Source organism: Muntiacus reevesi, chromosome 5 (assembly GCF_963930625.1).
Source record: "Muntiacus reevesi chromosome 5, mMunRee1.1, whole genome shotgun sequence".
Classification (NCBI taxonomy): Eukaryota; Metazoa; Chordata; class Mammalia; order Artiodactyla; family Cervidae; genus Muntiacus; species Muntiacus reevesi.
In genome coordinates, this window is record NC_089253.1 from 88122468 (window position 1) to 88147386 (window position 24919).

General features: G+C 54.6%; 2 protein-coding genes across 2 annotated transcripts in view; one reads left to right on the forward strand and one right to left on the reverse strand.

Annotated features, from left to right (window-relative positions):
• The window catches only part of MTHFR (methylenetetrahydrofolate reductase), a 15415-nt gene extending 12944 nt beyond the window's left edge, over nt 1-2471 (forward strand). The window contains 1 exon segment of the mRNA XM_065935748.1: nt 247-2471. Coding sequence (XP_065791820.1) covers nt 247-465 — 219 coding nt within the window. The 3' untranslated portion in view covers nt 466-2471.
• C5H1orf167 (chromosome 5 C1orf167 homolog) lies at nt 1648-24919 on the reverse strand. The gene is given in 22 exon segments (XM_065937140.1): nt 1648-1824; nt 2123-2169; nt 2279-2709; nt 2753-2843; nt 3088-3197; nt 3285-3310; nt 6497-6767; nt 7316-7699; nt 9020-9164; nt 10023-10231; nt 10891-11045; nt 11130-11307; nt 12956-13142; nt 13620-13795; nt 17075-17157; nt 17159-17262; nt 17787-17842; nt 20441-20577; nt 21686-21893; nt 22340-22383; nt 22587-23824; nt 24850-24919. Coding segments are annotated over 22 exon segments (4527 nt in total).

Genomic DNA, 24919 nt, shown 5'->3' on the forward strand with positions numbered 1-24919 from the left:
GCGTCTGTGTATGTCTGTCTCTGTGTGCGAATATGCGTACCTGTGCCTCTGTGCGTGTGTGCCTACGTCTGTGTGTGTCTGTGTGTGCGTGCCTGTGCCTCTGTGCGTGTGTGCCTGCGTCTCTGTGTGTGTCTGTGTGTGTCCGTCTCTGTGTGAGACTGCGCACCTGTGCCTCTGTGCGTGTGTGCCTGCATGTCGGTGGGTGTCTGTGTGTGCGCCTGTGTGCTCGCATGTGCACACGTGCAGGATGAGGCCTTCGCGCTGTGGATTGAGCAGTGGGGCAAGCTCTATGAGGAGGAGTCCCCCTCCCGCATGATCATCCAGTACATCCATGACAACTACTTCCTGGTCAACTTGGTGGACAACGAGTTTCCGCTGGACAACTGCCTGTGGCAGGTGGTGGAAGACACGTTTGAGCTTCTCAGCAGGCCCCCCCAAGATGAGAGGAAGACAGAGGCGCCGTGACCCTGCACCCTGACCACCTTGGCTTGAGGCCACTGTGTCCTGCCTTCCTCTTCTCCGTCCTGGCTCTCTGGGAGACCCCTATTTCTCCCCAGCCTTGGCCTCCACCCTCTGATACAATGATGGCAGCTAGACTGGTGTGAGGCTCCGAGGCTCTGGCTGGACTTGAGTCTGCCCCACACAGGAACCTTGTGTTCCTGCTCAGCTGAGAGTCTGTGCTCTGGTGGGGAGCAGGCCCTTCCACAAGGACCCCATGGGCAGAACGCCGTCCACCCCAAGAAGGGCTGTTGCTAACGGAGCCCCTTGGAGCCAGCCTGGGACTGTCCGTGACCTTGCTCCTGGGGCGCCAGGAGAACAGGCAAAGTGAACATTGCAGCAGGTCCTGTGGGACTGCAGAGGAGACATGGCAAGGTCATAGCGCCTCACCCTTCCACCTCCAAGGCGTTGGCAGCCAGGTGCCACCCATTTGGGAATGAAGAGGTGGCCACTGCCCCGCCTGCCAACTGCCCCGTCAGGCAGCGGCCCCTGGACGACCTTGGACTGAAACCTAATGGTTTTGGCCTCGTTTTAGCAGAGAGCTCAACTGGGTTTCTCCCCTTTCTACGGTGCTGCTGTTTGACAGACTTACCCCATGACTCGAGAAACTGCCTCTGAAGGCTTAATGGTGTCTGAACCCTTGTACCCTTGGCCTTCCCATTTCTCCCCTGGCCCTGAAGGGTGAAAGGATACCCTGCCTGTTACATCAAGGGTGAAGATGAGGTTGGCTGAGCCCGACTGACTTCTTCCTGGCTTATTTTTCAGGCAGAAGCCCCTCCTCCTGCCAGCTGCTTCCTCCCCTCGGAGCACGCTGTCCAGGAAGCTGTCTGCCTGGCGCTGCTCCCCGCTGCCCAGAGGAGCTTGTGACACAAGCACACGGGCTGGTCCCTGTCCCAGGCCCTCTTGTGAGTCTTCACCAGCTCAGGGGCAGGAGAGGGGCGATGTCCACAGAGCAGCCTGATGGCAGAGGAAATGGATCACGGCTGGCTGGTGGGGGCGGGCACCCTTTAGGAGTTACAGAGAAGCAGCTGGAGTTAAGGAGGGCGTTTTATTGTCCTTCAGAGCTCTTGGCCTGGGCGCTCTGTGGCCTGAGCCTGCGCTCCACAGATGGGTGGAGCTCCGATTTGTTTTCCTTTCCATGAGAACATGTCACAGCTGCAGCTGGGCCCCCTTCTCCGCCCCAGGTCCACCCAGTGCCGGGGCTCTGGCAGCTTCCGGCCTGTTTCCAGGCCTCCTGAGGCCTGCCTTGCTCCAGGGCCTCATGCTGCTGCTGGCTCTGTCCCTCAGGCCCCTGGCTGCCAGACACTGGTGCCACGTGTTAAAGGCCTGGAATCAGGGAGGGAGGAGCTCTTTGGCTCCCTTCCAGGTCTGTGTGGTCAGTACTGGGCCCAGATCCTTCTGTCCCTGAAGGAAGAGGGGGCCCTTCCCTCTGCCCCAGGCCAAAAGTCCCAGCTCAGGATACATGTGATTTGTGACCAGGGAAGCTGGGCTCTGAGTGCATGTCAGGAAGGGGTGACGCTCAGCAACCCACAGCCATCATGGGCTGGTGTGAACAACAGCTGTGTCACGGGCCAAGCCTAGTCTCCAACCAGTGACTGTAGGACTGGGCGGAGCCCTTGGTCACCAGCTGAATTAAGGAATCCAGGTTGTTTTCTCTGAATTGACCCCTCCCTGAAACGGAGAGTCTCTGGGGACAGCCGCAGGGAGGGTGCAGCTCAGGAATGTGCAGGTGTGGCCCTGTTGGGAAGGGCCTGCTGGGGATGGAGTAGCCTGCCGGTACCTGGGAAAGGACCCGGCCGTCCTCCTGTCGCTGTAACCGCTGAGCCACCTGCAACTGCAGGACGCGCCCCCGCCACAGTCGCCAGGCCCATCTCAGGTGCCACTGCCTGAGCTGTGGGGATAGTCACGAGGAGGCCCCGAGCTGGGCCCACCGCTGTCCCTGGCAGCCCCCAGCCCCTCCGCTGCCTCTCCCCACCTGCAGCCCTGAGGGAAGAGGGGGCCCTCCCCTTTGCCCCAGGCCAAAAGCCCCGGTTGGGGGGCGGGGGCGGGAAATGGGGGATGTGACAAGGAGATGTCATCTGAGATGTGCTAACAGTGCAGGTCCCTGGGCCTGTTCCCAAGGTTTCAGGCTTGGTAGGTTCAAAGACCAAACTTGGAGAGACAGCGTGTCCAGGGGTTAGGGCTGGGAAAGGGACGGGGTGGGTGATCAGCCTGAGGTTGGGAAGGGGCCCCCCACTCACGAGTGTCCATGCCAGCCTCTCTGCCCCCTGAGCATCTACCCAGCGCTGCCACATGGCTGCCCGGAGCCTGGCCCGCTGGGAGCTCTGCAGCCGGCGCAGCCGGGCCTCAAGTCGCCAGCACTGCAGGTATTTCCTCCTGAGGGGAGAGGCCCTGGTAGGTCCTGATGGCCATTACGACTTCTTCATGGTCAGGATAAAGGGCAGAGCCCCAGGCCTGGGCCTGCACCCCTGGGATCCTGTGGGACGAGCACTGGCCGGGGGGCCCCAGGTCTAGCCATGGTTCAGGCAAACCCCTTGGCCCAGCCCCCATCCTCATCTTTCCCTCTCTACGCACACCCTTTGCTCCTACCCCAGATGCCTTTTCTTGCCCTTGAGGTCTCTGATCTCAGAGCTGCAGTCTCCTCCTGGCCCCACAGGGCACTGGCCTGGGGCCCAGCAGGCACACCTGGGCCCCTGCAGCTGGAGGTGGGGCAGAGAGGAGGCTGGCTGTCACTTGGAAAGGGGAGTTGGAAGAGTTTAACACATCACGCAGGGGAGCAGACTTACTCGTCCTGATGCTTCTGGAGGTTGAACTGTAAGAGAAGGGTGCACAGGAAATGGTGTTGAGCGAATGAAGTCAGTGTCGCTGCTTCCACCACAGCTGCCCAGGTCTCCTGTGGCCCAAAGAGGAGGAACCAGTTGGGGTGGGAGAAATTGTAATTGTTTTCCCAATATTGGGAAATGTTCCAGAAGAGGAGCTGCGTGGGGAAAACAGTAAATACGTAAGACAGGTTCGCAGAGGGCTTGATGTTGATTTCCAGGCCTGTGAGGGCTGGTAACTGACTGACCGCTACACTTCAGACCTTGTTTATCCCCAGAGGGAGGGTCTCCTTACTCTGAGCCCAGGACACTTCTCCCCACATCCGTCCACTGGGGCTGCGGTGCTGGATTGGGCTGGGCCCCATGGCCCGTGGCCTGCAGCTGCGGGTCTGAAGGAACAAAGAGAAAAACCTGAACCCAGGTGACCTGGCAGGATTCCTTTTCTGTCCTGCCCCAACCAGTCAGGGGACTTCCTGTTTGTGTGCACACAAGTGGGACAGTTCATGTTGCCTCAGGTTCTCCTGTGAGGCTTCTGGAGGAGACAGAAAAGGGCCAAGGGTAATGTGGCCGTTGGTACATGCCCCTGCCTCTTCCCCCATCCTCCCGTGTGGCTGGAGACTGGAAGGTGAGTGGGCTGATAATGGCTACCACTCAGAGCCTACCTGTGTCAGGTACAGCCTGTGAGGCGGGCATTTCTCTCCCTACTTAGTGTCATAAAAGTTACTTCTTTGAGGCCCTACCTCTCTAGAGTGGTCTGACTCCAGAGCTGGAGCCCCCACTGCTGTATACAAGTGGGGGCGGGGGCTCTCTAAGGGAGCCTGTGCCACCATGAGATGGCGTAAGACCTGTCCCCGTTAAGTGAGGGCTGCCTGGGCGTGGGTGTGGTAGAAAGAGGGGGGCCTGGAATTCACCCTGGTTACCACTGACCATTCCTGGCATTTACTGTATTTTGTTTTTACAAGCCTCATTTGCTCGTAAACGGGATCCCTGCCTGCCTTTGCTGGCCGGAATGGAAGTGTTAATAAACATTCTGAAAATAAACCATAGGCCCGCATAGGTGAAAATGCAGATTCTGCAAGTAACCAAAGCTCCAGTTCAGTTCAGTTCAGTCACTCAGTCTTGTCCGACTCTGCGACCCCATGAACCTCAGCACGCGAGGCCCCCCTGTCCATCACCAATTCCCGGAGTTTACTCAAACTCATGTCCATCGAGTCGGTGATGCCATCCAGCCATCTCATCCTCTGTCATACCCTTCTCCTCCTGCCCCCAATCCCTCCCAGCATCAGGGTCTTTTCCAATGAGTCAACTCTTCGTATGAGGTGGCCAAAGTACTGGAGTTTCAGCTTCAGCATCAGTCCTTCCAATGAATACCTAGGACTGATCTGCTTTTGGATGGACTGGTTGGCTCGTCTTGCAGTCCAAGGGACTCTCAAGAGTCTTCTCCAACACTACAATTCAAAAGTGTAATTTTTCGGCGCTCAGCTTTCTTCACAGTCCAACTCTCACATCCATACATGACCACTGGAAAAACCATAGCCTTGACCAGACGGACCTTTGTTGGCAAAGTAATGTCTCTGCTTTTTAATATGCTATCTAGGTTGGTCATAACTTTCCTTCCAAGGAGTAAGCGTCTTTTAATTTCATGGCTGCAGTCACCATCTGCAGTGATTTTGGAGCCCCCAAAAATGAAGTCTGACACTGTTTTCACTGTTTCCCCATTTATTTCCCATGAAGTGATGGGACCAGATGCCATGATCTTAGTTTTCTGAATGTTAAGCTTTAAGCCAACTTTTTCACTCTCCTCTTTCACTTCCATCAAGAGGCTTTTTAGTTCCTCTTCACTTTCTGCCATAAGGGTGGTGTCATCTGCATATCAGGTTATCGATATTTCTCCTGGCAATCTTGATTCTAGCTTATGCTTCTTCCAGCCCAGCGTTTCTCATGATGTACTCTGCATATAAGTTAAATAAGCAGGGTGACAATATACAGCCTTGACATACTCCTTTTCCTATTTGGAACCAGTCTGTTGTTCCATGTCCAGTTCTAACTGTTGCTTCCTGACCTGCATATAGGTTTCTCAACAGGCAGGTCAGGTGGTCTGGTATTCCCATCTCTTTCAGAATTTTCCACAGTTTATTGCAATCCACACAGTCGAAGGCTTTGGCGTAGTCAATAAAGCAGAAATAGATGTTTTTCTGGAACTCTTGCTTTTTCGATGATCCAGTGGATATTGGCAATTTGATCTCTGGTTCCTCGGCCTTTTCTAAAACCAGCTTGAACATCTGGAAGTTCACGGCTCATGTATTGCTGAAGCCTGGCTTGGAGAATTTTGAGCATTACTTTACTAGCGTGTGAGATGAGTGCAATTGTGCCATAGTTTGAGCATTCTTTGGGATTGCCTTTCTTAGGGATTGGAATGAAAACTGACCTTTTCCAGTCCTTTGGCCACTGCTGAGTTTTCCAAATTTGCTGACATATTTAGTGCAGCACTTTCACAGCATCATCTTTTAGGATTTGAAATAGCTCAACTGGAATTCCATCACATCCACTAGCTTTGTTCTTAGTGATGCTTTCTAAGGCCCACTTGACTTCACATTCCAGGATGTCTGGAGCTAGTCCCTTTCAATTCCATTTAAAATAAACAACTTGAATCTTTTTTCTTAGAACCTTCCTAGAGGTTTTGACATGCTTCCTGGCATCCTAAAACAGGATTCTTGATGCTGCCAGTTATCTAGAGGAACACTGTGTGTCCGCAATGATGTCTCCCTAGACTGCTGTGCAGCGTCACTCCTTGTGCCTGGAGTGACACACTCATTATGGCTTCTCCCCTCCTGGTAGGCCACCCAGCTCTTTGTCACCATTTCTGCTGAACCCAATCACCTATCTTGATCCTAGGCTGCACCTTGACTTGGGAGTTTAGCTGTCTGCTCCCTAACAGTTGCCGCCCAGGGTGTGTGTCTGTAGCAGACTGCACTGGCCTGGCACTCAGCAGGTGCTCAGTAAATGTTTGCTGACTGCTAGACCAGAGGGAGGCTGAGAACCCATAGGGGTGGTGTCCACAAGGTCACTGGGATCCTGGAGAAGCATCTAGCCACCCTTGCTGCTTGGGCTGAATCAAGCTGGTTCTGAGGCCACTGGCCTCATTTGGGACCTCCCACCCGACCTGGGCCCGGCCTCACCTGCCTCTTCAGGGCTGGAGGGTTCATCAGCACCAGGAGACGCCCTCTGGTGGCCAGCCCAGGCCAGTGCCGGAGGCTGGCCCTGGGCCTGGCCGGGTGGGCTGTGCTGGCCTCCTGGGCCTGTGGTTCTAGCCACACTCTGAGCAGCGCTGTCCGCCACTGGGCCCAGTGGGTTCGCAGGAAGCGCCTGGGCCCAGCGTGCTGGAAGTGGGTGATGGCAGTTCGCTGGATGTGGCCCTGAGTCGCTGACTGGGTCCAGGTCTCTAGGACCCTGGGGGGAGGGAGGAGCCCACACTGAAGTCACCAGGGCCGGGACTCTCCAGCAGGTCCAGGCAAAGCCCCATGCCCGTGCTCCCCTCCCTCATCCCTCTTCTGTTGAAATCAGGTTCCAGTGGGCTCGGGGAGTGGCAGAATATGACACATGGGGACAGAGAGAAAGCAGGCCTGCCAACTGCTCCTTCATTCCCATCCCCCCAGAAGCACTGCTTTATATTTTCAGCACCTGGTGTGCATCTGGCCTGAGCTGAGCTGAGAGCTTGCCCACGGAAACCCTGGGGCCACCCACAAGGCAGGCCTGTTATCTTCCTCTGACTTTCAAAGTCAGATTTGCCCAAGGAGGGGGTGGCGTGGCTGGGGAATACAGAGCTGGCATTTGACCCCAGGACTAGCTGCAATGACCAGGATGTTCTCTCCCATCACCCCCAGCCCCCTGAACCCTGCCACTAGCCACCAAATACTCTGTACCCTGACCCTAAACAAGTTTAAGGTCCAAGCTGGTCCCACATGGTATGGGACTGACCTCAGGCTGAGGGCACCCACCTGGCACTCAGAGTCGGGACAGCATGGTCTCGAAGGACTCGGTGCTGGCAGGACTCACGTGCCCACAGCATCCAGCAAAGGGCCTGGGCCCTGGAGCTCTCTCCTGCCTGCCGATGGGCCTTGCAACACGGGTCCAGGGCCACTCGCCTTGCAACGAAGGCCTGCTGGGCCCAGGTCCTCCTCAGCTGCCTGTCTGCCTGGCAGCCCTGCTCTCGGCTTCTCCAGCAGGAGGCCCGGGCCACATGCAGCTCCCGAGGCTGGGCTGTGGCCGCTTGGGCCTCACTGGCAAATGTGGCCCCGGGTATCCGTCTCCTCAGACCATCTTGGAAGGCCGGATGCTTGGCCCAGGAGGCTTTCACGACTCCACACCAGGCCTGGAAGTGGCTGCAGAACAGGGGCAGAGGAGCGGCCTAGTGGCTTCCCAGTCAGAAGTCTCATTTATTCAAAGTTCAGTTCAATTGATCAGTTGTGTTCAACTCTTTGCGACCCCATGGACTGCAGCACGCCAGTCCAAGTATTCAAAGCTACACCCAAAAATCGTCCACAAACCATCACAGGTTATGCACAGTTTTGTATACACAACCTTGGTGCCTTAAGAACATCTGGACCAGACTTCCATGGAGGTCCAGTGGTTAAGACTGTGCCTTCTACCCACTGCAGGGGGCTTGGGTTTGATCCCTAGTTAGGGAACTAAGATCCCACATGCGATGCTGTGCAGCATGGCCAAAACAAAAAAATCTCTTTAAAAAAAGTGTGGACTGATATATGGTATGTGAAAGCCCTGGCTTTCATTTGGGGGCCTTGGCAGGCGCGCACCCTGGCTGCTGAGGGCAGGCTGCCTGGGATGGTGTGGGAGCCTGGTGGTGTGGGTCCAGGTCCCCTACATCAGGGGAACAGCCACACCCTGTCTGCCCTCACACGGCAACTCTAGGGCTGGAGGTCAGTGAGGGGACTGTGGTCAGAGGGGCCAAGAAAACATCAGCTGCTCTACAGTGAATGGTTCACTGCCTCTGTGGGGGCACTGAGAACGCCTGTGTGTACAGAACCAACCCTGGGAGAAAACGTGATCTGCCCTCTTCTGCTTTTAAACACGCATCCAAGTAATTCCCTGGTGGTCCAGTGGTTAGAACTCCATGCTTTCATTGTCGAGGGCCCTGGGTTCAATCCCTCGTTAGGGAACTAAGATCCCACAGGCTGTGGGGTGTGGCCAAAGATAATAATTTTTTAAAAAACCACATGCATCTATGATCTATATATTGTGTCACTAGACCATCTCTGTTTCAGATTTCGCGCTCTTCTTTGACTGTCTATGGAATTCTCCTGTGCTGTGATTCATTAAACAAGACGTGGAGTTGGAACGCACGTTCTGGTGGCTGTTTGAGGAGCTGATTTCCCCATCTTAGCTGTGAGCTTTGAAACCAAAGGGCTGACCCAGCCAGGAGGTGGAGACCCAGGGCTTGTCAGGGCATTGGGAGGGGTTAGGGGTTTACCATCCCCCACCTCCTGAGCAACATGGAGAATGGAAGCTTGGTGGCTCTACTCCAGGCTGGGGTCTCCCTTCAGGCCCCTGTTGCCTGGATGCCAGGTCTCCAGCCTGGCCTGTCTTGAGTTGCAGAGGCCACCCAGCCTCCCATCCCTGGGCGCTCTCCCTGCTGCTTCTTGGGTGGGGATGCCACTTGCGCTCCCACCCCCAGGTCCACCCACCTCTGCAATAGGAGCTGCTCTGGACTGGCCGCTGTGGGTCTCCGGCGAGCTGCTGCCTGCTGCCAGCTCCAGAATACGGCCCTCCGCAGGCCCTGGAGGCGGGCCTGCACCCACCGCTGGCACTTCTCCTGCAGGAACACCTGTCCTATGGCCAGAGAGATGCTGAGGTGCCTCTGAGTGCTCATTCTAGCCTCAGCCTGGGCCCTGGGGAACCATGGGCTCCTGCTCCGCTAGCCTCGACCCTCTACCCAAGCGGGAACAGTTAACTGGGTTAAAATTCTTCCATTACAGGTGCTCTAACTGGTGACTAAGCCAACCAACTCATAGAGTTCCTTTTTAATTTCTTGATGATGTTTAGGAATCAGGAGAGCTCACACAAAAATATAGATTTCCAGCTTTTCTGTAAAAACAAAGGTCTGGCAACACTGGGTCAATATCCCTGAGCAACAACTGGGTCAGGGGAGCTGCTGTCCCCAGTGAACAGGATACAAACTTTCTGAACAGCCAAGTCCCCACCTGCCAGCCCACTGATATGACACTGGAGGAATAAGAAGCCTCTAAAATGGCCCCACTGACCCCTGCCTTCTGTGCTGAGCTCTGAGGACCCCCTGACTCCTAAAGGCCAGGTGAGGATGATGAAGATGGAGATGGTGATGATGATGGTAACATCCACAAAGAGCTGGGTTCTGAGCCAAGCACTTCATGTGGATTGTCTCATAGAATCCCCACCACCACCCTAGCAGGTGGTACCATTGTTGTCCCCATTTTATGGATGAATAAGCTGAGACTACCATTAAGTAGCTTGTTTAAAGTCCATACAATCAGGCAATGGAAGCATACAGCATCCACACACACACACACCACACCCCGCCCCCCTACCCCGGTCCCAACCTGTCACCCAGTCCATCACTGGGTCTGTGCTGGAGGACCTGAATCCTGGATGTCCCTGCCGGAACTTGGCCGCTCCCTCACCCCTGGTGCCCCATCCCAGTCCCCGACTCACTCTGCCAGTAGCAGTGCCAGTGGCCCAGGGCACGTTGCTGCAGTCTCCGGCCCCGTTCCTGGGCCCGCCACTCCACCTCCCGCCGCTGTACCAGCCGCTGCCGCCACAGGCCCAGGGCGGCCCTGCCCCTCCGATTCCAGGCCCAGCGGGCAACCAGCTCTCTCCGGGCCCCTTGGGCTGTTGCCCAGTGGCTCCAGTCAAGGAGGATGCTGGGAAGGGGAGCGTCCACCCTCAGGTGGTCACTGCCAGCCTGGCCCTGCCCTCCCCTCCCCTCAGCAGCAAGGAGGGGCTTGGGTGACCCTTCCTCCTGTCTCCATCATGGAGGAGGAGGGGTTGCTGGGGGCTGGAGGGCTTCAACGCTACCCTGAGGGTCATACTGACTGGTAGTCAGGATACAATGGGACCCCAAGCCCCCAATGCCAACTGCTGTGATGAACAATGCTGTGAACTGAGTGTTTACTAATGCCAGGCGCTGTGCTTGCTAGGGGATGTGCGTGCCCCTACCTCATTGAGTCCCACCAGTGCAAGCCCTAGTATGAGCCCCATACAAATGGGGAGACAGAGGCACAGAGAGGTTAAGCAACTTGCCCGAGATCACACAGCTGGTGTGGAGCAGAGCTGAGATGACCACAGCCATGAAACTTCTGGGAGAAATGAATACCCTGCCTCACGTGGTCCCCACCCTCACCCCCACGGTTTGCAGCAGGGCAGGGTAGGAGGGCAGTACCAGAGCCTGGGGAGTGAGGTGGGGCTCTCTGGGATGCAGACCCCAAGGGGATGCAGATGGAAAGGCAAGGATTTCTGGGAAACAGTTAATCCACAGAGGAGGTGGCCAGCATGGCTCCCCTGTCCTGGGAGGGGTCCCTACCGCCTCTGAAGCTTGCTCTGGTGCCACCTCACTGCATCCCGGGACTGCTGGGCCCGTGCCCGCCAGAGCAGAAGGCATTGCCCCTGCTGTCGCCGACCCGCTGCCCACAGAAAGCTCAACTGGAGCATCTCCAGGAGGGCGGGGGCCCTGGAAGCCTGGGGAAGGAGGTGTGGGGTCCTGGGTGCCCTGGTCTCCCACCGTCTCCTCCCCCATCTTCCTCCCCACCCTCTGCCCCTCACCTTGTCCCAGGAGCTTCTCCGGTGTGTACTGTGGCCTGGAGGGGCCTCCCCTCCCAGGGCACCGCCCAGCGGATCTGGGGCTGAGGCGATCCTGGCGCTGCCCGCATCTCGTGCTCTCAGGCGCCAGCCCCTCAGGATGTGCCGCAGTGCCCGCCACTGCATGCCCTCGAAGAAGGAGCTACAGGAGGGGGCAGGGGAGTGCTGGGGTCGCTGGAAGGGCACAGAGCTGGGCACCACCAGACTGGCTGCATACTGGGACCACCCGGGGCTCTAAGAGATACCGATGTCCACTGGGGTCCTCTGCGGCCCCACCCCTGAAGATTCTGCTTTAATGGTCTGGGTGCTGCCTGGGCTTCCCCAAGTCCCAGGGTGACCTTCATGAGCAGCTGAGGCCTAGAGCACGGCTCTACCTGCCATGATCACCTGCTTGATTCTCACCACACTCCCCAGGTGGGGAGTGGGGGCGCATGCAGTTGATGGGGGGTGGAGCCGGGCCCAGGCCCACAGACCCAAGACTCAAGAGCCCACACCAGTATTTCTGCCTCCACTTGGTTACAAAGGTAGGGAAAAGGAGGCGTGAGGAAAGGTCATTTCCTCAAACTTCAAACAGTGGCAGACCTGGGATCCTAGCACTGGTCTCAGGTTACGGGGACCCCGGACATGTTGCTGGGAGATATGGACTGTGCCCTGGTACACAAATGCCAGAGGGTAGCCTGGCAGAGGGAGGTTTGCATTCTGAAGAATCATGGTGAATTGAGTTTCCCTGGAGTTCCAGCATTAAAAGAGACTGAGGGTTCAAGTGGACCAAGTGGGTGTGGGGCTGATGGATGCCAGGTGTATAGCTTTTAAGGACAGAATTCTTAACCCTGCAGCTGCTAGTTTTCATTCTTCCTGACATCCCATTAGTGAAGCTGACCCCTCCTGACCTCCACCAGCCCCCTCACCCATAACCATCAGCCTGGGCCCTGAATCCCAGCATCCTGTCTTGTATAAAAGCATCATTAAGGTCTCACTATAGGGCCTTTCTTGCTAAAGATTCACAGTGTAATTTAGAGCACGGTGCTAAACCCCTCTGAGCCTCAGTCTCTCTAGCTGTGTAATAGGGCGATTGTGTTGTGTGTTGGTTGCTCAGTCATGTCCAACTCGTTTTGACCCCATGGGCTGTAGCCCACCAGGTTCCTCTGTCCATGGGAATCTCCAGGCAAGAGTACTGCAGTGAGTTGCCATTTTCTACTTTAGGGGATCTTCCCAACCCAGGGATCAAATCTGCATCTCCTGCATTGGCAGGCAGATTCTTAACCACTGAGCCACCAGGGAAGCCCCAGTAAGGCAACTGGGGGCAGGGAAAAGTGGCTCGCTTCTATTCATTTAGAGTATCTACCCTGTGCACACAGGCGGTCCAGGTACCTGCAAAATACTGGGAGGCATTGGTGAGGAGACAGACATGGTTTCCCACTTAACCAGGAGATGGGTGAGAGGTGGGTTCAGGTTCTGAGGAGGGAGTTGAGCATTAAACCAACCTCCCATCAGGTTCTGGCCATCCTGGTAGGATTCCATGTCTGTGCCCCTGGCGCGCCGTGCCCACCCTCCCCACCCCCCGCCACCAGCTCTCTGCTCAGTCACTGTCGCAGCGTCCCTGAGCCACCTCCCACAGCCCCACACCCACTGGGCACCGCGGGGTGCCAGGCCCCAGGCTGAGACCACAGGGAGGAGCAGGATGCCCCCTGTTCCTTATGGAATGCTCCATCCTGTGCTGAGCACTGCTCACACGCCCACCCTAGGTTCCCCCCGACCCTACCCCAGGTCACAAGCTTGTGGTCACCTACTCTGCCCGCTGGCGCTGGGACAGCCGTGTCCTCCAGAGCAGCAGCGCCCGCTGGAGGGCCAGCCTCCGGCAGGCTTCCTGCAGGGAGCCCCGGCCTTGCTCCTGGGGCAGCACCCGCGCCGTGGCCATCAGCCTCAGCTCATGCACTGTGGCCCCTTCAGGGACTGAGCTGAAGAGGGTCATGTTCCCTGAGAAGTAGACAAGAGATGAATCAGTGACCTCTCTCTGCACAAAGTCATTGGTGGTCACTGCCTCAGCCCCTTAGGACCTCTCTCCTCATGGGCACTGCCTCCTCCCACCACCTCCAAACCCTCTCCCATCAGGACACCTCAAAGATCCTATTTGGTCTCAGGTGCAGGGGCTGTGCATCCCCCTTAGATTCGAAGCTTCCCAGGAGTAGGGGCTATATACTCCTTCCAGGTGGAGGATGGCACGTGTCTCTTGCCTAGAGGAGCTCATGACAGTGGCCAGGATGGGGCCAACCAAGGCCTGCTGCTCCAGGGACCCTCCCAGGTCTGCCAGGCTGCGCCCTTGAGAAAGCTCCCAGTCTCATCTCCTCCCATCCCGAGAATCCATAAGTCAACCAGGTCAACTGCAGAAGGAGCTGAAGTGGCGCTGTTTGCTGGGTGGGGGAGGGGAAACTCTTTGGCCAGTCGCTCACTCACCTGCCTTCCGCAGACAAAGAGACAGCTGGGCCACCTTCGCTCTGTCTGATGCCTGGAGCTGCTTCACCCGCACCCACTGCTGCAAGCACGTCCTCAGGGTCCCTGCCTGGCGGTTGGCCACGTGGGCCCGGTACCGGGTCCCTCTTTGCACGAAACGCTGCCAGGCCCCAAAGCACCTGGACAGTCAAGAGAAAGTGCTGGTGTTCGTCATAATGACAGCAGCTTCGGCTACCTGCCATGTGCCAGACACACCACTGAGGCCCTGGGCGAGCCACTCACCCTCACTGAGTCTCAGCTTTCTCATCTGTAAAATGGGACTGCTGTAAGGACAATGCGGCATGCCATTTACTCAGGCCATACCAGCATCACTTCTGGGTGCCTGGCAGTTCCTTGCTGCCTCCTACCTGGCCTCCCGCATCCACTGCTGCCCCCACCCCTCTGGTCAGTGTCTACACCATAACCAGAGTAAGATTTTTCTTTCTTTTTTAAAAAATTGTATTTTTATTTTTTGGCCATTCCTCAAGGCTTGTGGGATCTTAGTTCCCCGACCAGGGATCAAACCCATGCCTCCTGCAGTGAAAGTGTGCAGCCCTAACCACTGGACCCCCAGGCAAGCCCCTAGAGAAATATTTTTCAAGTGTTTGTCGCTCTATTGTGTCTGACTCTTTGTGACCCTGATAGACTATAGCCCACCAGGCTCCTCAGTCCATGGGATTTCCCAGGCAAGAATACTGGAGTGGGTAGCCATTCCCTTCTCCAGAAGATCTTCCCGACCCAGGGATGGAACCTGGGTCTTCTGCATTGCAGGCATCTTACTCTCTTGCTAAAATCCTCCAGCAGTAGTCTTCTTGCACTGATGAAAATTTCAACTGCTCCCCACTGCCAACAAGGCCCTCTCTGATGATTTGCCCCCCAAACACCACTGCACCCCTTTCCAACTTCATCTCAGACCACCCTGGCCTCCAACCCTGTACTAACAGGGTTCCAAATTGACTGTCCTTCTTTGAATTTTCCATGTTCTCCTGTCAGAGGCCTTAGAACATGCTGTTCCCTCTGTCTGGCGCTCTAGTCTTCTCTCCCTCTACCAGTCAACCATGCATCCTTCCCATCTCTGCTGAACTCCGGTCAAGTTCAGCTCCCTTTGTTAGATGCTCTCACAGAGAAATTCCCTAGTGGTCCAGTGGTTAAGAATCCACTTGCCAATGCTGGGGACACGGGTTCAATGCCTGGTCTGGGAAGATCCCACATGCCATAGGGCAACTAAGCCCCTGCGCCACCACTACTGAGTCCGTGACCTCTAGACTCAGTGTTCAGCAACAGGAGAAGCCACTGGAGTGAGAAACCTGCACACCGCAACTGGAGTGTAGCCCCCGCTCACCGCAACTAGAGAAAGCCCTTGCAGCAACGAAGACTCATGCAGCCAAAAGAAAGTTGTCACAGAAACCTCTATCACAGGATGCAATCAGCAAAATGCAGACAGTGCGAAACTATCAGACAAGCAACCTGGTTTCTTCAGCAGATAATTGCGAGGAAGAAACAACAAAAAACTCAGAGGGAATGCCATAGACTAAAAAGACTTGGATGATTCCTCAACCAATGACAGCACATGGGCCTTATTTAGATCCTGATTCAAACAAATGATAACAACATATAGTAGAAGTGGAAATTTGAATGGCGACCAACTATTTCTTGGTGTTAAGGAATTATTCATATTTTAGGTGTGATCATGGTACGGTGGTGCACACGTGTTCAGTGGCTTCAGTCCTGTCTGACCCCATGGGCTGTAGCCCACCAGGCTCCTCTGTCCATGGGATTCTCCAGGCAAGAGTACTGGAGTGAGTTGCCATTTCCTCCTCCAGGGGATCTTCCCAACCCAGGGACTGAACCGGTGTCTCTTGTGTCTCCTGCATTGGCAGGAGGGTTCTTCACCATTAGTATGACCTGGGAAGCCCATGGTTTGGTGGTTCTGTTGTTTAAAAGACTCTGTTTTAGAGATGCTGAGGAAATATTTACATATGAAATGATAGGATGCCTGGGGTTTTTGTGGGGGAAGTAGCTAGGGTACAGATGAAACAAGTTTTCTCAGGAGGTGATTTTCTTGATGGATACATTGAAGTTTATTCTGTTTTCCCTACTTTTGTGTAAGATAAAAATGTCCCATAATAAAACAGTTAACAGGGAAAAAAATCTTCATGTAGATCTGTGTTCCATCCCTTCACAACACTTAACTTGGGTGGTATTCATGCACACACACACCCTTTGTGATTGTTAATTTCCTTCCTATCTGTCCCTGTACTGAGTCATAGGTTCCATGGGCTTTAAGCTCTGCTTAAAATTGAGTCCCTGGCTTCCCAGGTGGCTCAGTGGTAAAGAATTCATGGTACATATACACAATGGAATAGTACTCAGCTATAAAAAGGGATGCATTTGAGTCAGTTCTAACAAGGTGCATGAACCTGGAGCCTATTATACAGAGTGAAGTAAGTCAGAAAGAGAAAGTCAAATGCTGTATATTAATGCATATATATGGAATTTAGAAAGACAGTACTGATGATCCTACATGCAGGGCAGCAAAGGAGACACAGATGTAAAGAATAGACTTGTGGACTCAGTGGGAGAAGGCGAGGCTGGAATGATTCAAGAGAATAGCATTGAAACTTGTACATTGTCATATGTAAAACAGATGACCAGGGCAAGTTCAATGCATGAGGCAGGGTACCCAAAGCCGGTGCTCTGGGACAACCTGGAGAGATGGGGTGAGGAGGGAGGTGGGAGGGGGGTTAGAATGAGGGAAACACATGTATACTTGTGGCCGATTCATACTGATGCATGGCAAAAACCATCACAGTATTGTAAAGTAATTATCCTCCAATTAAAAAAAAAAGAATCCACCTGCTAATGCAGGAGACACAGGAGATGTGGTTCGATCCCTGAGTCAGGAAGATCCCCTGGAGGAGGAAACGGCAACCCACTCCAGTATTCTTGCCTGGAAAATCCCATGGACAGAGGAGCCTGATGAGCTGTAGTTCATGGGGTCACAAAGAGTAAGACAGGATTTAGCAACTGCGTACGCATACATAACTAAATTCCAGCCCCTGGGTGGTGTCTGGCAGGTCTTAGTGTCTCAGTAAATGGTGGATGTATTCATTTCTTATTTTCATTGTTCTCTCAACACTAGGAGTCAAGAATTGACTTAAGATCTTGTTTCCTTGGTGGTCCAGTGGTTAAGACTCCACACTCCCATGCAGGGGCCTGGGTTTAATCCCTGATCAGGAAACTAGATCCTACATGCTGCAACTAAAGATCCTGCTTGCCGCAACTAAGACCCAGTGAAGCCATTTATTTATTAAAAAATAAATAAATATTTTTTAAAAAATCGACTTAAAGGGCATTTCACCAGCTGCATCCCACCCTTTGCCTCAGGGAAGGTGGTCCCCATTCTCTCTTCCCCCTACCTGCAGAGACAGGCTCTCCGATGCTGAGGGTCCAGTAGGGCCACCCAGGCTGCACCTGCAGCAGGAGAGAGCCAGGTGTGGGGGGGGCCTTCCTATCCTCTGAGTCCTCAGAGTGGCCTGGGAGGCCTCTCCCTGGACCCCCTTCTCCTGCCTGGCCCATTCCTTCTGATGGCACCACAGGAGGAAGAAGGAGGGACAAGAGAGTGAGTGGAGGGGAGCAACAGGGCCAGGAGGGACCACTAAGTCCTGGGACGCTAGGCTGAGTGGCCTCAGACCAGTCAGTCACTCTCCATCTCTGGGCCTCAGTTTCCCCATGAGTGAGTCATGTCTAATGACTTCCCAGTTCTAATATACAAGCTTCTCTCTGGCCTGTATCCATCTTCCACAGCACACAAATGCAGGATGTGTCCCTCTCATACTGTGTGTCCTTGAGCTGGTCCCTTAATTCCCCTGTGCCTCAGTTCCCCATCAGTAAAGTGGGCACAATGCCTTGCCAAGGTCACCATGAGACTTAAATGAGATCTTGTCTGGGAAGTTGCCAGGGTAGATACTCAGTAAACACTCACTCACTCACTGAGGAGCCCCTGACCCCCCGCCCTGCCCAGTGTGGGGGCGTGGGCCGATCCTGCTGGCTCCGTCTGCCCAGTGTAGGGACTCGGGCCCTGCCCTGCCTCGATCCATCTCCCCGCTTCCCCAGAACCCCGTGTCTCACCAGCCAGCTGGTGCAGAGCCTGCAGGATCAGGACTCGCCTATCTCCTCCATCTGGCCTCGGCCCAGAGCACAATGGGATCGGCTGGGCTCCCGCCTCCTCTCTCAGACTCCCTGGACTGAGAGTGAAGTTGCCCAGAGAGAAACTGATGCCCTCCCCGGCCTAGGGAGGGCACCCAGTCGCAACCCATCCACCCCAGTCCTGAAGGACCATTTGCCGGCAGGAACAAAGGTGCGCTGAGCCACCCCCCTGTTCTATTCCAGACAGTACATTCTGTTCCTGATTATGCAAGTAATTTGGGGGAGGGTTCTGCTCTTTCTGTATTCTGTTTACTACTGTTTGGGTTTTTTACAACCAACATGCATTAAAATAAATACTACTTAAATCTTTTAAACACAACTGTTTAAAAATAAGAATGGGACTTCCCTGATGGTCTGTCCAGTGGTTAAGAATGCACCTGCCCACAGGGCACATGAGTTTAATTCCTGGTCTGGGAAGCTCCCATGAGCCATGAGGCAACTAAGCCTGTGCACCACGACTACTAAGCCTGTGCTCTAGAGCCCGAGAGCCGCAACTACTAAAGCCCATGAGCCTAGAGCCTGCGCTCCACAACAAGAGAAGCCACTACAATCAGAGGCCTGAGCACCACACAAAGTGTAGCCCCCACTCACTGCAACTAGAGGCAGCCAGCAAGCAGCAACAAAGACCCAGCAGAGCCAAAAATAAGTAAATAAAATTTTAAAAATTAAAAAATGAAAATAAGAGCAAAAACAATACATTGTTGGAATGGAAAACTGAGGAACTGAAAATAACCATCTTTAACCTCACTGCTCCAGAAATGACCATTATTTCCATTTTAGCATTTTTGGAGGGATAGGGGGAAATAAGATTTATTTACTTATATTTATTTTTAACAGTGGTAAAATACACATAAAATCTACCATCTTAACCATTTTAAATAAATATTTTAAACACAATAACCATTTTAAGTGAACAGTTCAGTGATGTTAAGTAATTCACATTGTTATGCAACATTTTAATATTTTTCCTTCTGGTCTTTTTTCTATGCACTATTTTTCATTCATAGAAAACAATATCTTGGGTACTGAAGTGAAGTGAAAGTCACTCAGTTGTGTCTGACTCTTTGCAACCCCATGGACTATACAGTCCGTGGAATTCTCCAGGCCAGAATACTGGAGTGGGCAGCCTTTCTCTTCTCCAGGGGATCTTCCCAACCCAGCGATCAAACCCAGGTCTCTCGCATTGCAGGTGGATTCTTTACCAGCTGAGCCACAAGGAAAGCCCAAAAATACTGGAGTGGGTAGCCTATCCCTTCTCCAGCAGATCTTCCCAACCCAGGAATCGAGCCAGGGTCTCCTGTATTGCAGGTGGATTCTTTACCAACTGAGCCATCAGGGAAGCCCATCTTGGGTACTATTTTTTCTTTTGGCCACACAGTTTGTGGAATCCTATTTCCCCAACCAGGGACTGAACCCACGCCCTTAGTGGTGAAAATACAGAGTCCTGCAGCAAATTCTCACTGGCTGGCTACATATAGTGATGTTTGTGTTTCAGTTTGCTATATGATGCAGGGAGCTCAAACCTGGTACTCTGTGACAACCTAGAGGGGTGGGGTGGGGAGGGAGACTCAAGAGGGAAGAGACATATACCTATGGCTGATTCACGTTGACGTAGGGCAGAAACCAACACAATATTGTAAAGCAATTATCCTCCAATTAAAAATAAATAAAAAATTTGTTTTTAAAAAGTGCAGAATCCTAGCCACTGGACTGACAGGGAATTCCTTCTTAGGTACTATTTTGATGGGGGGGAGCTGTGCTGGGGCTTCATTGCTGCACGGGCTCTTTTCTAGTTCTGGCAAGTGGGGACTACTCTCTAGTTGCATTTGAGCGGGCTTCTCATTGCAGTGGCTTCTCTTGTGGAGCACGGGCTCTAGAGCACACAGGCGTCAATGTTGTGGCATATGGGCTCAGTAGTTGTGATTCCCCGGGTTCTAGAGAGGAGGCTCAGTACCTGTGGCACACAGGCTTAGTTGCTCCACAGCAGGTGGGATCTTCCCAGACCAGGGATCGAACCCGTGTCTCCTGCATTGCAGGTGGATTCTTCACCACTGAGCCACCAGGGAAGCCCATTAGGTACTGTTTTTTACCCTCTTTTCTTTTTCCCCCAGCATTAAAAAATACCCATATGCAAATACCCATAAAGCTACTTCTAGGAAAGGATAAGATACATAAGGAGGGAGATGAAACTTTTGAATTAATTGAAATACTTGCAACTATCTTGAATGTTTTTTCAAATCAAGCATGCATTCCTATTATGATTATTATAATAGGAAAGAACACCAATAAAGATATGGAAACAAAACATAAAAAAAGAGTGGGGAGGAATTTTTAAAGTTTTGATAAACATCATATTGAACAGTTGCCAAATGTTTATCACGTGGTTAAATGACAATTTTCTCACTTGATATTGGATAGTTAGGCTGTTTTGAAGTTTTCATAGGTATAAATAACGCCATGATGGACATCCTTTTGCATAAATCCTTGTCCACATTTGAGGGGAAGTGGGGGACAAGGAGGGAAGGCCACAAGCACTGTCCAGGTCACACTGACCAACCTGGGGTGTCCCAGACTACCTGCTTCTCCAGGCGCCATCCACCGCCGGCTTCCTTCCTGAGGGGCCTTGGTCCTGGTCTCCCCCGGAGGACAGGGGTCTTGGCCCAGCCTGGACATGGGGCTGCCCTTGTTTGTGCTGCTGAATCAAGTGTCTCCACTAGGTCAAGAGAGAAGGGGAAGAAGGATGTTGGCCGATGCCTCAAAAGTGCCCTGAGCGGGAAGGGCAGAGACAAAGTCAGACACTGTGGTCTTAACCAATTAGATGCCCCAGCCTCTTTGGGAATGAATGGATGGATGGATGGATGGATGGAGAAATGGAGCCCAAGAGGCAGGGTTTTCCTTGGGAGACAAAACCTGGAACTAGGCCCTCCCAAAGCACTTTTCCTAAGGAGGGACGAACACAGAAATGCCCTCCCAGTCCTGGCTAGCAAACCTCTAGTAAAATCGCTAAGTTGTGTCCGACTCTTTGCTTAATCGCTAAGTTGTGTCCGACTCTTTGGACAGCATGGACTGTAGCCCACCAGGCTCCTCTATCCATGGGATTTCCCAGGCAAAAATACTGGAGTGGGTTGCCATTTCCTTCTCCAAGGGATCTTCCTGACCCAGGGATAGAAACTGCATCTCCTGCATTGGCAGGCAGATTCTTTACTGCTGAGCCACCAGGGAAGCCCCTAGTTTAAAAAAGAAAAACAAAAAGCAACCACTTAAATAGCAGAGGGCTTGCTATGTGCTAGGCAGGATTCTGAGTTCCTTATATTTATTAATTTAACCTCACAAAGGGGCTTCCCTGGTAGCTCAGCTGGTGAATCCACCTCCAATGTAGGAGGCCTGAGTTCCATCCCTGGGTTGGGAAGATCTACTGGAGGAGGGCATGGCAACCCACTCCAGTATTCTTGCCTGGAGAATTCCCATGGACAGAGGGATTGCAAAGAGTCGGACATGACTGAGTGAATAAACACAGCACAACCTCACAACAACTTTGAGAAGTATGTACTATTGTGAGTGCATTTCAGAGCTAAAGAGACTAAGGCGCAGAGAGGTCAAGTAACTTCTCCCAAGATCACACAATGAGAAAATGTGGGGGAAAGGAAAGTGGTGGAAATAGGATTTAAACTTGAGCAGAGTTCAGTCATGTGCCTGGGCTGATGTCTGCCCCCTCTGCTGCTAATCACTCAGGGGGAACAACCTGTGCTCCAAGAGCGCCTCCTCCCCAGACACACAGGTGTTTCATCACCTCTCCATGCCCCAATCTGGAGGTTCCTAACCTTCTGGAAGGTCCGGGCCAGCAGGGCCTGTGTGTGTCGCCCCCACGCCGCCTCCAGCTGGGCCTCCCGGAGCCACAGTGCCCACCGCAGCGCCCGCAGACCCCTGCGTAACAGCTGCCGCCGGCCCAGGGCCACAGCCGCTGCCACTGCCCGCCGCCGATGTGCCCAGCGCCACCATGCTCTGAAACATCTGGACAGCCACTGCCAGCTGGGGACAGACAGGACTGACCAGGGGTGGGCCTGGCCCCCAGCCCCAGGGAGCAGCTGGGGGCTCAGCACCACCCACATTGCCTTTCCAGCACGAAGGGTGATGCTCCATCCACCCTGAGGCAAGAGGGCTGGCTGGACACTGGGAGGACTTTCCTCTACAGAGGGCTAGCCTTGGAAATCCCATAAAAAAAGGGCTCCTGGAGGCAGGGGAATGCCCTGTTTGACTGCCAAGAGTGCAGGGCAGCTTAACAAGTTTCAGATCCCAGGAAGCAGCAGCCCCCACCTTCCTGTCCTTAGGAGCCTGGGAGGTTCCCTCCCCCTTAAATTCTGCAAGGATCTGCCAGCCCGGCCTTATCGCCATCAGGCCCGAATCTGCAGGCAAGTGGGAGAGGAGCTGTTCCCAGAGTGTGGCCTTGGTCCCCACGCCACAGCACATAACCTCACCGGCCTAACTCAGGCTCCAGGTTCACCGTGTTTCTGGCTTTGCTCTTGGAAAATAAAAGAACACAACATGCTCTCAGGCTGAGAAGCAAGCAGGACTAGACACCCCCTTCTAAGCCTGCCTGCCCAAGGCCTCCCTTTTGAGGGAGGGCGACAGGGTAGTGACAGCCAGCTTGGAGTGAGAATTCCTGGGAGGGAGGGCAACCCCCAACCCAGAGTCCCCAAACTCCCAGACCCCTCTGGCCCCTACCTGCAGGGCATTCCTGGAAGCTGGCCTTTCTTTCTCCCTGCTGATCCGCTCCCTTGGGGTCCCATCCCCTCCTTCCCGCCCAGGGAGGATGCCCTGGGCTGAACTGGACGAGGCTGAAGAGCAGAGTCTGGCCTCCCTGCTGTCCACACCTGGAGGGCACAGGGGGTCCCCCCTCTGCCCCCAGCCGTGTGTAGTCCCCGGGGAGCCCTGCTCTCCTTGCCTTAGGGGGCAGGCAGAAAGGACCACCTGCTCAGGGTCAAGGGCATCCCCAGGCAGCATCGCCAGAGTGGTCCCCAGAGATGCATGCTTGCTGCTTGCCTGAGAGTCTGAGAGAACCTCCTGGGGCCCCGGTGTCTCTGGGAAACTGGTAGTTTCCCTGAGGCCTCGGGAGTGTCTCCTCCTCTCATCCCAGGAATCAAGAACAGGCTGGCTGAGCTGGGGGCGGACAGGGAGTGTCTGGTCAGCTCTGGTCCAGGGCTCCTGCCGCACAGGGCCTGGGAATTCCCGGGATACCTGGCACCTGAGCCGCACTGCCTGGCACTCCAGGCGTTGAATGCAGACCAGCAGCTGGTGAATGGCAGCTTGGGATGGGGCCCGAGATGGGCTCTGGGCAGGGACAGCCAGGTCTTTCAGGGTCAGGGGTTCCCCTATGAGCCTGGAGGTCCAGCCCCCCAGGCCACACCGGGATCTGGGGTCTGACCATGTGGGCCCATTGAGTGGGGCCAGCCCAGTAGCAAGCCCGATGTCTGGGCAAGAGGTATCTGTGGCCAGCAGCCAGGACTGCCTCAGATTGGAGGATGGGCGAGCCAGTGGCCCTCGGGGTAGGGGGCTTCCCTGCGGCATCAGGTGAGGCCGGAAGCTCTCCTGAGGCTCTGACCAGAGCTGGGGGCTGGTGAGACGTCCACACTCAGCCGTGTGGGTCTCCCTAGCACACAAGTTACTTTGCTGGATGGCAAAGTCTTGGACTCTCCCTTGGGGTCTCCCAACCAAGGGCTGCAGGTTGTCCTGCTGCCGGAAGCTTGAGTTGGTCAGCCGGCCGGTCATGTCCCTCAGGACGAGGCCCAAGCTGGGGCTGGGGCTGGCCAGGTTGCTCTGGACTCGGCAAGGCTCCTGGCGCAGCGCTGTCCCCAGGCACGGTGTGGCAGCAGGCCCTCCCCTCTCAGCCGGGCCCACATGCACCCACCGGCCACGTCTACTGGCCAGGCAGACACCCAGGCTCTTCCGGAGTCTCCGTGACTCTAAAGAAAGGACAGACAGTTATGCGCTGGGGGAGGACTCTCGTCAGTGCTCCAGAGGGACGGGGGAGGGAGCCACAGAGTCCAGCTGGCCTCTGTGTCAGCTATTGTCCCGGGTGGACTGATGGATGTACCCCAAGCGCAGCGACCTGGCGTCAGTACAGGGACTCAGAGTGGGGAGGGGGCAGTGGCTTGGAGGAGGGCAGCAGGAGGCAGGGAGAGAGGGGGGAGGCTGCTGAGGGGGGTCCCAGGTGAGAGGTGATGGGGCTGGGATGGGGGCAGTAGGAGGGTGGAGAGGAGGCAGATCAGATCTGCTGAGAAGGTGAAGGTGTAAAAGAGGGTGAAGCATCAAGGACGACTCCCTGGTGTCCAGCTTGAGCAGAGGTGCTGGGTGAGAGGGTGGCTCACAGCTGGAGTGAAAGCAAGACCCAACACATTACAGTTAAAAGGGAGCTGCTCTGGGAACCAAGGGCATGAGGCTTAGAGCCCTCCACTTCCCAGCCACCACCGCCCCCAGTCTCCCCAGCCTGCCTCCCTTCTACTGGCCTCTTGGGTGCTGGTGAGATGACTGGGAGGGCCTGGCAGGTAGAGTGGGCCATGAAAGTTTGCAGACAGGAGCTAAAGTTCAGAGAGGTTAAGAGCCTTGCCCTATGGTCACACAGCTAAGAACACAGAGAAACTGACGTGTTAATTGGAATCTGAACTGGTTCTTGGGTTGCTCCCACGCTTGGCTGTACAGCTCTGTGGCCTTCTGGAAGCCCCAGGCACCTGAGCAGAGGTGTTCCCCAGCCCACCACTGCAGAGATCGAGCTCTGGGGCTCCTGTTTCCTCCTTCCTCACCTCACGTCCTGACTTCCTAATCCTCCCTTGGGCCCTGGACTGGAAGACTTTGTCCTGGTCCAGTTGGCCTCAAACAGCAATCTCAGGAATCAACAAGGCCCTGGGCTGTCTGCGAAAGGGGCTCTGGGCTGCTACCCCAGGGGACCCTGCTCCTGCCACCTCTGACCCAGACCCACTGAACCTCTTGCCTGGCCTCAGGGAGGTTGCCGGCCTGGGGGGCACATTCTCCTTGTGGCTGGCATCAGGTCTCAGCTCCAT